General features: G+C 36.3%; 1 protein-coding gene across 3 annotated transcripts in view; it reads right to left on the bottom strand.

The window, feature by feature from the left end:
- ZNF654 (zinc finger protein 654) overlaps positions 1 to 14,418 on the bottom strand; it is an 84,918-nt gene that overhangs the window by 8,743 nt on the left and 61,757 nt on the right. For 2 of the 3 annotated variants that reach the window (XM_035015164.1, XM_035015165.1), the window contains exons 4-7: positions 13,779 to 13,914; positions 10,966 to 11,168; positions 9,974 to 10,113; positions 417 to 558 (exon numbers count right to left, since the gene is read on the bottom strand). In XM_035015164.1, the coding sequence (XP_034871055.1) occupies positions 417 to 558; positions 9,974 to 10,113; positions 10,966 to 11,168; positions 13,779 to 13,914 (621 nt within the window). The remainder of the gene's footprint in view (positions 1 to 416; positions 559 to 9,973; positions 10,114 to 10,965; positions 11,169 to 13,778; positions 13,915 to 14,418) is intronic. The other variant, XM_035015166.1, reaches the window with a different exon arrangement.

Below are 14,418 nucleotides of genomic sequence, written 5' to 3'. Positions count from 1 at the left end.
AGTTTCAAAAATGCCTCAAAATTCATTGTTCCTTTTTACCTGAACACCAGACTTAAAACTATGAACTATATTTTTCTGTGAAAGTGAGCAGTATTACCTATGGATATACAAAATTCATTTGCAAATAAGATTCTACAAACAGGAGTTAGGATAGTGTTAAATGTGACAAGCTTATTAAATTTTAAGTAACACCAAACTGGCAGTTTTTCTGTCTTTTTTCAGTAATTTTCACTTACGTATACCCTTAGTACCATGTTGGGAGTTTGAGGTTGGTGGGGAGGGAAAGATAATATATGGAGAATGTGGCCTTAAAATCCTCCTTCCCTTCAAATAAATTTTATCATAAAAGGTTCAAGTTTTGGTGAACTGTCATTTAAACTTCATTTAAAATTAAGGGATAAAGATATCCTATTTACCTCATCTTTAATGATTTTCATGAAAGGAAATATGACTCTCACATTAGTTGCTGTTCTTAAGAGCTGGTAGCATTGATCTACAAAAACTTGTTTTGAAGGATTAGACTTAAGCTGAAGTTTACTCCATATGAAAATCAACTCCCTGTAAATGAGAAAAAAAAGAGAAATATCAAAAATACAGTTTATTCAAATACAGGTATTAGCTGTCTTTTGCTGATTCTTTAAGTACCCTGGCTGGGGTGTATACAAAGTGGGCGTAAATGGATATTATGTTAACCTCCAAGCTACTTCTGCTACCTGTGTGGGACTGACAGAAGCTGGAGAGAAAAGAGAGATCAGAAACTAATCTTACAGTGGTAAGGAATGAATTCCAATCATATGCTGACAAACCTAGGCACCTCTAGTACATGATAACAAATTCTAATCCCTATGTACCAATATTAATGATATTACTTTAAAAAAAATAAACTGTGGTCTTTAATACCTACTTGTAAATTTAGAAATCAGTTTTGTATACTTTCTGCAAAGAAACATTTATTATTTTTTCATTTTCAATCTATTAAGATACCCAAAGTACTATAGATTAAAAGTGTAAGATATAGTATGGATTCTAAAATTTTATATTTAAGATCATCTGCTCATTCATTAGGATGGAGTACTTTTAAACAGACAAGCTATAGACCATTTAAAGTATTTCACAGGTAGATTCTCTTCTAAAATATGGCTAACGTTATTAGACAAGGGAGGAGCAGGGGCTTTTGAGACAAAGGAAATCATAAGATATAAATGATATATTTAGATATCATATGCTAGTAAATTATAACTCTTTAAAATGTGTCAAGTGACATAAAGCACCATAATCTAAAAAGTATTAAAATAATTGATGCATTTTTTTTTTAAGTGACTGAGTATGTACTTTGAGCCCAACACATACAGCTATTAAGTCTAAGGACAGCTTGACTACTATCATGAAGGTGCACATAGTCTACTTAGAGAGACAATACAGAAAACACAAAAGAGAAAATGATAGCAAGCAACATAGAAGAAATAAAACCAAAATTCTACTTCCATCTCCTTCTAGCTGTGTGTGGGTGTTCATAAGTTTCAATCCACAACCCCACTTTTTTTGCATACATAAAAGCTCACCAGGTTTCACACCTTGCTCCCAAATCTCTAGCTCTGACTTCTTTCCAATTTCTATGCCTGGATATTTCAATTTAGATTGCTGTCTACCACCAGAATCCACTTAGAATAAATAATACTCTTGCAAAACTGACTATCTTTTCCTAGGTCAGTCAGTGACACTAAACATACCTCAAACCTGTTTGGTTCTAATCCGTTTATTTCCCACAGCCTATGTATTTCAATTATATTTTTGCCCACAACCATACCATGCTTTCTCAGTACTACTACGTTAAGTCTTCTAATCTTACATATGTACTTCTACAGGGGTTGCTAAGCTGATCTGTTTCCAGACTTTCAAATCATTTCATTCAGTGTATTTCATATGTCACATAGTATTAATAGCAACAAAAACATGGGTTTTGGGGTCAGAAGGATAGGATTTTAATCCTGTGCACTCTTCAAGGCTAATCAGTTAATGTGCTTTGTTTATTCTCATTTTGTTTATGCTAATTTACTGTACTGGGAAAGTACCTCATTTCTAAGATGAGCTTATTATCAAGTACCTTCTTCATGAATGCCTTCATGAATACCCCAAACTAAAGTGATAACTACTTTAGAACAGATCTTATCCCTCTTGTTGATTTCATGCCTTTCATGTATTTCCTTGTTGATATTTTCTAATTTTGTAGGTTCTGTCCCCCCAACTATTACTACATTGTAAATCTCAGTGGCACATTATATAGGCAAAGTAGTGGCAAGAAGAACATGAGATTGGGAATAAGAGATTTCTCAATAGGTGTGATATTACCCAGTTCACACTGAGCCACCTTTCTCTGGAAGTAGCCCTACTACACAAGGTTGGAACACCAATGGCCATGTTTCCTATATGAACCTCCTCACCATCCTTAAAATATTAAGTCAGGGGTATAAAACTGACCCCAGTTAGGCCAGAGTCCCTGGAATGTTCTCAACTCTAAACTATGAAGGCTGGAGACTGTTCACATCCTTCTGATCTGCAACAGGAGAGAATGAAGTCAACTGGCAGAAAAGACAAATCAGTGTCCCTGGTAGCAGTTGTATTTGGGTACCTACTATATCCCTGCCCCCCTTTTTTTTGTCATACCCCAGTATTTTTTCCATGCCCAATACCTTTTCCCTAAACTAATTAGACATAGGGTGCTACCACTTGCAAACTGACTAGTATAAATCCCAACTCCATTTTGTTACTACCTATGTGGCTTTTCTCTTATCCAGTTTTCTTATACATAAAAAGAATTGAGAGAGGTAAGTGAAAACACCTAGGTGAAATGTCCAGTATATACCAATGTTTAATAAATCACTAATTTCCTATATTCTTTCCTTATCTTTACAGTCTTAATAGTACCAAGCAGTGAGATTTATTCAATAAATATTTGGTAGTTAATAAATTGGTAAAAGAAAAAAAAAATGTATTCCTAAATGCAAAGACATTTAGGAGGAGTCTCTTGAGGAAATATATTAAGGGAAATTGTAGACAGAATGATATAAAGATGATGGTGGACATTCTAAATAAGGGTTATTTTATGAACAAAGGGATGAGGTAGAAGGCAAGCAGATTAACTGCTTAAGAAGACATGCCATATCTCTGCAACAGATTTAAAGAGAAAAAAGTAAAAAATGATAGTTGGAAGTTATGGGAGAGTATTTCATTGCATTTAATTTTACACAGATGAACGTTTAACATATTAGAAATGTATATATTTATTCTCCAACTTGCTCCAAAAAAAAGTTGAGACTCTTAAGACTCCTTAGAATACAATATTATTATTATTATTCTTTTTTGAAGAGCAAGATCTTATTTCCCTTTGTTTCTCTTAATTCAGGATGAAACTTGGTGAACAAAATGTAATCTCAAGATCCTGATAAATTTACCAGAAAAGGGCTACCAATATGGATTTTAGCTTTCTAGCAAGCAAAGCAGAAATCTCAGGATATGGTTATGAAGCTCCATTTTGACTGAATTTACAAAGGGTTCTAAGGTTTTACTTACACAATGGATTTTGATTGTATAAACACCCTGAAAACCAGTGATAGTCGTCTTTGCTTATGTGCAAGCACTGTTTATGAAGCTTACATTTTCTTTTCAAACAGAGGGTCCTTCAGAAAACACAGCACCTATATGGTGTACAAACACATTTCCCAGGTAGCTAACGACTAATAAAATCATCAAGTTGCAGAGAGTGCAGGTCTATGTATAATAAGTAGTATTTAACAGCAGAGGCTCTGAGTCAGGCTGCCTGGGTATGAATCCTGGCTTCATTATTTACTAGTTGCATGGTTTAGGCATAATAGTATCTATCCCATAAGATTATTGGAATAAATAAGAGAATGCATATACAAAGTATAGACTGTAGAAAGCACTCAGTAGATATGAGTAGCTGCTATTATTATTACTAGTAGTTGTTGTTAGCAATGGTTGAGAGAAATGGGGTTGGTAACTTGCTCCACTGGCTTCAGATAGAGCAAAACTGAACTGTGGATCAGGTTCTGTCCACAGAGAGGGGAGACGAGGTTAAGCTGGTTCATAAGGAAGGCCAAAATGAAATAGACAACACAGACCATATAGGCTGGAAAGAATCCTGCTCTTCAGTTACGGTGAAAATCAATATTGAGAAGCAAGAAAAAAGGATCCCAGCAATTCAGAAATATAGAGAGTTAGAAGAAATAAAAGAGCAGGCAATCAGAACTCCGCCTACCCAGAAGGAAGGACAAAGAACAGTTAGGCAGCTGGGAGTTGCATACCCAGCTTCTATTCTTAGAGGGTGCCAGTAGCTGGGGGCAGGAAAGATAGGCACTCTTCTATTTTTAAGGTCCCTCCCTAAAGAGTTAAATGGTTAGCCAAAAGAAGAAAATAGAATGTCTTCTTGGTCTTTTTGTTTGTTTGTTTATACTTGAGATTCCAATTTACTTATGAGTATATTAAAATGAAAAGGCTAAGATATCCTGTTTAAATAGCTTAATATAGCTGAAGTCAGAACATTCCTTTCCTCCTTTCCCCATAGGAAAAGATCTACTATAATAGTCATGACTATATCCTAACTACATATCAAGAAATGGTAATACTTTAGGGGCACCTGGGTGGCTCAGTCGGTTAAGCACCCAACTCTTGATTTTGGCCCAGGTCATGATTTCAGGGTTGTGAGATTGAGGCATGGGTTGGTGTGGAGCCTGCTTGAGATTCTCTCTCTCCCTCTCCTTCTGCCCCTCCCACGTCCCCCCACTCTTAAAAAAAAAAAAAAAAAAAGAAAGAAAGAAATGATAATATTTTAAAAACTATTTAAACTTGTATGTCTTACCACTGTTTCCTGATCCCCTCTATTTGAAATTCCAATTTACACGGTAAACTTTTTAATACAGATTTGCATAATCTAACTAAAAGTATACTCCCTTAGAAGCCCACTAGTTTCTAGACCCAGCTCTGCTACTAATTTAGCTATTTGACTATATCTCTGAGTCTGAAGATTTTAATCTCTAAAATCTGAAGATTTTAATCTCTTAAAAATCATTAAATCCATCTTCAAGCTGCTGTTTTAAATATTTAAGAATTTAGGTCCAAGATGGCAACATAGGGAGGCCCTGAACTCAGCTTCTCCAGGGATACACCAAATCTATAACCATTTATAGAGTAGTTCCTCCTGAAGAACTAAGGACTGACTGAACAACTTCTACACAACAAAAGATAGGAAGACCACATAGAGAACAGCAAGAAAGATGGAGACACGGTAATGAAGGGAACCCCCACTCCCAACACTGTGCACTGCAGTGGGAGGGGTAGTACTGAGGGTCTGCAAGCAGATTCATCTGTCCTGAGGCATGCACACACACCCACACACACACCCACGCGCGGACATACACACACACACACACACACACACAAAGCTGCAGTTTAAAAGGGCAACTAGAATATAAGGAATCTGGCCCTAGAACTCTGCCAAATGTCAGGGACACTGCTGGAACTCTCATTCTAAGTCAGTGGGGCTGTCAAGCACCACAGTTTACATTCCCCATCCACCTTGACAGCATGGACAGGAGCATGGTCCGGGCACTGTACTGCCTCAGTGATCCCTGGTCCTCTACCCATACCAGCCCCAACTGTCCCACTGGCAGCCCCTGTGTAGTGCCCACCAGGACACCTGTAGTCAGTGTTCACTATAGCTCCAGACTACCTGACAAGGTAACACAGGCACAAAGCACCCTGAAATACTCCAGGCCCACACCGCTTCAGCTCCAGACAACTTGCCAGAGTACCCCTGGAGCAGAGCATCCCAGGGCACCATAGTCCATACCTGCTTCTGCTCCGCCTGCCCCATGAGGGCAACCCCCTACACAGCGTATCCCAGGACACCCCAGCCTGTACCCACTTTACCATCTGCTGTCACCCTCAACACAGGAGAGCCCTGGGACCACCCTGCACCCACTTCAGCTTCAGCTGTTCTGTGCCAGTGTACCTTCTGTGCAGAGAACCCCAGCACCACCCTAGCCTACATCCACTTCAGCTCCGGCCTTCCCACCAGCGTGGCCCCAGTACACAGTGGGCCAGCCACAGCTTGAGCCAGCTAGCCAAAGTCACCAGGCACACACAGTTTACACAGGAGATGACCATACACAAGATCATTCCTTCAGGTGCGGAAGCAGCTGTTCCACCTAATTCATAGAAACAAAAACAGAAAGTCAAGCAAATGAGGAGACAGAGGAATATGCTCCAAATGAAAGAACAAGGAAAAAACCTCAGAAAAAGAACTAAATGAAACAGGTAAGTGATCCACCTGATAAAAAGTTCAAAGTGGATGAACTCAGTGAGAATTTCATTAAAGATATAGAAAATATAAAAAAGAACCACCAGAGTTGACAAGTGCAAAAACTGAAGTGAAAAATACATTAAAGGGAACCAACAGATGAGTGAATGCAGAACTGATCAGCGGTCTGAAAGGGTAATGGAAAGCACCCAAGCTGAACAGCAAAAAGAAAAAAGAATTGTAAAAAATGAGGATGGGTTAAGGGATTTCTTAGATAACACCAAGCAAACAAACATTTACATTATAGGGGTCCTAGAAGGTGGAGAGAGAGAGAGAAAGGGGCAGAGAACTTACATGAAGAAATAATAGCTGACAACATCCAGGTTTAGGAGGCACAGAGAGTTTGAAACAAGATGAACCCACAGAGGTCCACACCACTACACATAATAATTAAAATGTCGAAGAGGAAAGATAAAAAAGTACAGTTCCTTACCCAGAACTATGCAATTAAAAGCTCTGAGAGTAGGCATGAAAACCTGCATTAACAAGCCCTGTGTGTGACTGAATTAATGCTTACTAAAGTTTTTAAAGAGCTACTTGATACTAGAATGACAGATTTAAAATTCCTTAAGGTTGCTTAATGCATGTAACAATTTATAATTGTGTGTGTAAATGGCGGGGTTGAGGAGCGATGGATGGGGTTAGAAGAGTGCTAAAGTATGACAGACCTAACAGTCTGGGAACTAGTTATGAAAATGACAGTTTTCTTGAGGTAGAGAGTGTGGCTATCAGGACAGTACAGAGAAGATATATGAACAAGCACTGGTGACTGAAATGTCTTTTTTATGGTGCTTGGTGGCTGTGGTTCACTACTTAAGTCCCCCTGGGAAATAAACCCTGTTATGGTGATAGTTTTCAAAAACTATTACCAGAAATAAACTAGACTGAAGCATATAATGTAAAACGTGTTTAAATTTGACTGATTCCTAAAGGATAAAAATTGCTGTTTTTAGTAGTGTGGTATCCTTTTAAAGCCCAAATATATCTTGACTCACTATTCTGGATAATTTTTATCACTACCAATCACTCAAACCAACATATAACTTTAACTTAAGCTGTAACCACCAGGTTAAACAATTTTAAAAAACTAGCAGTTTATTTTATTTCTTATATTTCTTATCTTCAGGGACATTAGTCGTGGAATTTCTCTCTTCAGAAAAATAAACTTTAAATATAGACAATATATAGTGAAGGCTTTCTACTCTATTAAAACTTCCCACTGATGTTAAGTTTATCTATTAAAGAGAAAGTTTGTGAAAAATACATATTTCAGAATTTAAAATTCAAAAGTATTGATTAAAAAATGCCTATACCTGGGGTGCCTGGGTGGCTCAGTAAGGGTCTGACTCTTGATTTTGGCTCAGGTCATGATCTCAGGGGTTGTGGGAAGAAAACTACAAAACTAATGAATGAAATCAAAGAACTATTGATGGAGAAATAAATGGAGAAATATTCCATGTTTCCATGGATAGGAAAACAATGGTGTCATGACGTCAGTTCTTCCCAACTTGATCTACAAATTCAATGCAATCCCAATCAAAACCCCACGAGGTTATTTTATGGATATCAACAAACTGATTCTAAGGTTTATATTGAGGCAAAAGACCCAGAATAGCCAACAGAATATTGAAGAACAAAGTTGGAAGACTGATGAGACCCCACTTTGAAACATATTTATAAAGCTAAAGTAATAAAGACAATGTTGTATTGGTGAAAAGACAAATATATCAAGAGGACAGAACAGAGAGCCCAGAAATAGACCCACATAAATATAGTCAACTGATCTTTGATAAAGGAGCCAAGGCAATACAATGGAGTAAAGACAGTCTCATCAACAAATGGTGCTGGAACAACTGGACATCCGCATGCAAAAAAAAAAAATTGAATCTAGATACACACTTTATACCTTTCACAAAGATTAACTCAAAATGGATCACAGACCTAATCATAAAATGCAAAACTATAAAACTCCTAGAAGATAACATAGGAGAACACCTAGATGATCCTGGATATGGTGATGTCTTTTTAGAACACCATAATCATGATCCATGAAAGAAATAATTGATAAGCTAGACTTTGTTTAAAAATTAAAAACTCTGCTCTGTGAAAGACAGTATCAAGAGAATTAAAAGACAAACCACAGATTGGGAGAAAATATTTGTAAAAGACACATCTGATAAAGGGCTACTATACATAATATACAAAGACCTTTCAAAACTCAAAAAGAAAACTAATAATCTGATTTAAAATGGGCCAAAAAACTTAACCAACACCTCACCAAAGAAGATATAAAAACAAGCATATGAAAAGATGCTCCACATCATACGTTGTCAGGGAAATGCAAATTAGAACAGGATACCACTACACACCTATTAGAATGGCCAAATTATGAACACTGACAACAGCAAATGCTGGTGAGGATGAACAACAAGAACTCTCATACATTGCTGGTGGGAATAAAAAACGGTACAGCCACTTTGGAAGACAAGTTTGGCAGTTTCTTACAAAACTAAACCTACTCTTACCATACATTTCAGTAATCGTGCTCCTTGGTATTTACCCAAAGGATCTGAAAACTTATGTCCACCCAAAAACCTGCACAAGGATGTTCATAGCAGCGTTATTCGTAGTTGCCAAAACTTGGAAGCAACCAAGATGTCCTTCAGTAGTTGAATGTATAAACTGGTACATCCAGACAATGGAATATTATTCAACACTAAAAAGAAATGAGCTATCAAGCTACAAAAAGACATGGTGGAACCTTAAATGTATATTACTAAGTGAAAAAAAGCCAATTTGAAAAGGCTATACACTGTATATACAATATACAATATTGTATATATACAACATACTGTATATATACAATATACAATATTGTATAATTCCAACTATATAATATTGTGGAAAAGGCAAAACAATGACAATAGTAAAAAGGTCAGTAGTTTCCAGAGGTGAGGGAGAGGAGAGGGAGATAAGAAATGAATAGGTGGAGCACAGAGGACTTTTGGGGTAGTGAAAATACTCTGTATAATTACAAGGATGTATTTCATTATACATTTATCCAAACCCATAGATTATATAACACCAATGGTGAACCCTAGGATAAACTATGGACTTTGGGTGGTTATGATATACCACTTAGGTTCATCCTTGGTTTAAAAAAAAAAAAAAAAATTACCATTCTGTTGAGTAATGTTTTTTGTTTTGTTTTTGAGTACTGCTGATAATGGGGGAAGCTATGCATGTATGGGGATGGGGATATAATGGGAAATGTCTGTACTTCCCTCTCAATCTTGCTGTAAACCTAAAACGGCTCTAAAAAATAAAGTCTTAAAAAACTAACACTCCACATTTAATTTAAAATACAATTGTTTCATTATAATACATACTTTAAACATTTACACTGTCAATTACTGGTACATGGTCATTGACTTTCTTACATCTTACAACTTACTGTTGTTTCTTGCACAATAAATTTTTAAAAAGCGATTTAACATTTTCACATAACTTTTTGAAAAACAAAGTCCAGACTCTGCTGACCAATTCTCCTTCTGTTCCCCATCTTATCATTTCAGTTTCTGTATTGGGAACACTTACCAGATACAGTACATATCTCCATTCTGGAGCTGTGGAATAAGAAAGGATTCACAGAGTTGCAGGGCTAACATAGTCTTGCCTTCTTTTTCAGTGTTACAGATGATATCAATTCCACTCTTACAATCAGTTTTCAATAAATGCTATAAAAGGAAAAGAAAAATCAGTCCATATCATTAAAAATACCTAAAAAGCTAATTCCATTAGGGCACCTGGGTGGCTCAGATGGTTAAGCGTCTGCCTTCAGCTCAGGTCATGATCCCAGGGTCCTGGGATCGAGTCCCGCATCGGGCTCTCTGCTCCTTGGGAGCCTGCTTCTCCCTCTGCCTCTCTCTCTCTGTCTCTCATGAATAAATAAATAAAATCTTTAAAAAAAAAAAAAAAAAAAGCTAATTCCATTAAATGTGTAGAGTTAACATTCAGGAAAAAAATTAGATTTCTGGTTTTCTTCTACAAAGACAATGATGAATTATACAGAAATATTTCCATAGTTTCACTATATAAAACCTACAGTTTTATGACTACTTTTAATCTCATTAATGTCCACACCTTGTAGATAAATAGGTTCTATTAGGAAAAGATTAATTCTTTCATCTTAAAAAAAAAGCAAAATAACAAACATGAGCATTTAATTTCTTAGTATTTTATTTAAAAGGCAAAATACTTTATACAAATGTATTTTAAAAAGTGCTGAATAATTAATTGAAATTTTTATTTAAAATGCTTCTCAGTTTTTATTTAACCTCTTATCTGTCACAAGAAGCTCAAGATGAATAATGCTATTGATGACTGTTTTGTTAATTTCATCATTTGTTAGTATCAGATTGTCTAATTGAACAGGAGCTTAAAGAATGATGCCAATGAGAACACATCTAGATAATGTAATCTTAAAACTTTTGGTGTTACAGTAAAAGGAATTTTACAAGAATGGGCAACTTTTTTTTATTTTTGGTAAGGTTAAAATAGTAATAGGCAAACATAATCTTAAACAATACCTCCCGGAATAGCTGATCTTCTACAGGTGACATAAACAGACATGTGAAGAGCGCTTGATGGAAGTACAAGTCCTTGCTGATTTCTGGGTGATTTATACAAGATTTAATAAGAGCCATTGCTTCAGGTATGCGTTCACAAGCAATTAGGTATCTGGCACGCAGTTCAAAGAACAGTGGATTTTCAGAACTTAAATATTTGTTCACTATATTAAAAAGAAAACAGACTCTTATTACTCTTAAGAAAAGATTCTCAAAGTTGTTTGAAACTTTACCACTAAACATGTGGTACACCTAAAGAGATTAAGTAGTTATTAAATAGCATTTTCTTTAGTAGGAGTTTATTTGTGCAAAGAATACTCAGTTATATGATTGGAAAAATGGAAATAAGAGCAACACCAAGACAGTGCTCAAGAATTATTGATTTCTTTTCAGTCTAAAAAGTGAAAAATAATTTAAAAAGAAAATAAAATGAAATATTCTCTTTTCAGTTCACTAATATGGTAAAATGTTTCAGATAACATGGGGTCTGGAATTTCTATGTACTTTATTTCTTTACTGCCCAATCTTTTCATTACTATAGGATTAAAAAAGCTGACTCCTAATTTGTCATTAAAACCACACTGATTTAAATTATAGAGAAAAGTAATATGAATTAATGAAAACATAATATATTTTATTACTTTTTAACAAAAAATTAAGTTGAAAGTAGTGCCAAATAGGATTGCTTATTAATATATGCTCATGTGTCACTAAGAATAATTACTAATTAATACATGTTTTTACACAATTTAAAAATATATAAATACCTTTTATCTACATAAGTTTATTTAGACCTAACAACAACCTATGACAGGTATCATAGTACTTCTTTCACAGATCACAAAACTGAGTCTCAGAGAGGTCAAATGACTTGCCCAAGGACAAAGAGGAGTAAGTGGTAGAACACGAACAGGGACCCATATTTCAAATCCAAATTGTTTTTATTAGTTGTGTATGTTTAATCAGTAGCTCCTAAAATGCCTACGAGTGATGTTTTATTTGGGCTTCAACATTTGCCTTGCAGTTCTGTTTACTGTATACGATAAGCAGACAGTGATTTGTATAGTTAATACAAAGATAAACTTCAGACTGGTCTTTACCCTAAAAGTCACCAACTAGAGGAGAGTCATCCATATTAATCAGACTCTAGAGCAGCTTTTCCCAAAGTGAGGTATGCTAGTGGAATACGAAAGGAGTATGTACATAAGGACTAGAAAGAGAGAGAGAGAGAGAGATGCCATCAGCCCTCATACCAACCAACAACAGATTTGTTCTAGCTCCTAGTCAGAGAAGCTTCAAAGCTCCCCTAAAAAAGTCCAAACTTTCTTCTCCTCTGTTCTCACTCCTTTTGAAACTCTTTGTCTCACTCCTGTCTGCTCTGGCCACACTCCCCAGTCTCCTCATAGTTTTCTTCAGTTTGTCACCCTTGCCTTCCCTATATGGACTCTTAATACTTTTCCTCAATGATCCAACTCTTTCTCTTCAGTTCCAACTTCCTCCCTCTTCAGTTTTTATTCCTTTCTGAAACCCTCACATCAATTTCCAGTCTCCTTTGTATCCCCTGGGTGTTTACCACTAAACCACTGTGATATATACCGTAGCCTTCTCATCCTATCACTTTGCACTACTTCTCCTGGTCTTCTCTATTTCTTCATCTTCTCTCACATCTCTGTCACAGTCCTCCACATTTGTATCTGGGGTTGGCTTACTCTTAAGGTGGAGAAGCACAGCCCCTTCTCCACTCAGCTCTAACCAAAGCCCACCCGCAACCCTTAACCTGAGACAAATGGAAAGATCCTAATCTGCTCAGCATAATACGTGGTATGAAGTATCCTCACCAGACCAAGGTCTGAATGGTTCCAAGGCTAGAAGTCTTGTCTTTTCCCTCTGGCCATCTTATAATTGCACTTCATGGGCTCTCCATGCTTTCAAATGTTTTTCATACTTTTTTGCTTATACTACTGCTGAATTTACATTCTAAGTTTAATGATCCAAAATGTTCTGGGGCTCAGGAATAATAGGGCAAATATTTTTAAAAAGAATTAACTAGAAGTAATTGACAGAGCCTTTTGCCTCAAAAGGAAATTTTGGCCCACAGGAAACACTGTGGATCTAGGTTGAAGAGGAAGTAATGTCAAAGAAGTACACAGGGCATTAAGGGGAACGTCTATTAATGGATGAAGTTTGGGAAATACTGCTCCAGAGTATTTGGAATTGAAATTTACTTATTCATTCGACTAGTCACTCATTCATTTAACACATTCATCATGTGGTCATTCATTCAGTTAACAAATACTTATATTGAGCACCTACTCTGTCCTAGGCACTGGGCTGGGTATAGGATATGCAGTAGTGGTGATAAAAACTGGCAGAGTTCCAGCCCTCACAGAGTTTCCTGTATAAGGGAGATTCCATGTGCTTAAGCAGGGCATTTTTTTTAAGGGTGTTTGTTCCTACTTAAATAGATTTTTAAAACATAACAAGTGGCGAAAACAAACTCTCTGTAAGTAACGTCTGGATAGTAAAAGTGTTAACACTCTGAATTCCCATTAGAATAAATGGGAAATTACTGGAAATAAATGTACCTAGTCTGATGTCAAAAGTCATTCTTGGGCCAGGTTAGTATAACAATTTAAACACACTTCATGTGAAAATACATTACTCTTATTCAGTATTAGAAGATAAAGAAAAATCACTATTACTGCTCTAATTAGAAATGAAATTGCGCTTGCTTCTCACAAATGTTGGTTTTGATTTTGAGTCTCCTGAAGTACCTATCTCCTGAGATGCTGGCTGGGCTTTAAGGACAGCTTGCAACACTGGATCTTCCCATGGGCCACCATCTCTAATGATTCGAGTCACCAGTTCCAGATTCACATTTCCATATCTGCGGAGGTGATTCTGGCATTCCTAGGAGAGAAAAATCATTTTGGCTTTGTGAATTTAAAGGGGTTAAAAACTAAACTTGATCATCCTTGTCAATAAAATGACTGGTGGTCAATGAGGCAGCTATTAAATTATAAAAGAGAAAGGGTTGCTACAGTAACCTAAGTAGGGTGTCAAAACCCCATCAGTACACAAATAGGCTTTAATGCCAAAGGTTACAGAGTTTTTACATAATTGGACTTAGAAAATCCAATTATAATAGGGATGAAGTGTAACCCAAGGGAAAAACTTAAGGGATGCATCATTTCTAGGAAAAGAACCAGGTTGCAAAACCTAAAGGAAAAACTTACAGGATGCATCATTTCTAGGAAAAGAACCAGGTTGCAAAAATGTAAAACTTAAATGTTGAGTTAAATTTATTTGAGGGCTCATAAAACTTCTGTTAACAATGGCAAGCAAGAGCCTGACTATAAAAAGGAGGTAGAGGGGGTCCCTGTGCAATACAGACAGTGGTTGGCAGATAGACAC

This window comes from Mirounga leonina, unplaced genomic scaffold, assembly GCF_011800145.1.
Source record: "Mirounga leonina isolate KUSES-001 unplaced genomic scaffold, KU_Mleo_1.0 Mir_169, whole genome shotgun sequence".
Classification (NCBI taxonomy): domain Eukaryota; kingdom Metazoa; phylum Chordata; class Mammalia; order Carnivora; family Phocidae; genus Mirounga; species Mirounga leonina.
This window is presented reverse-complemented; position numbering and strand designations above follow the sequence as displayed.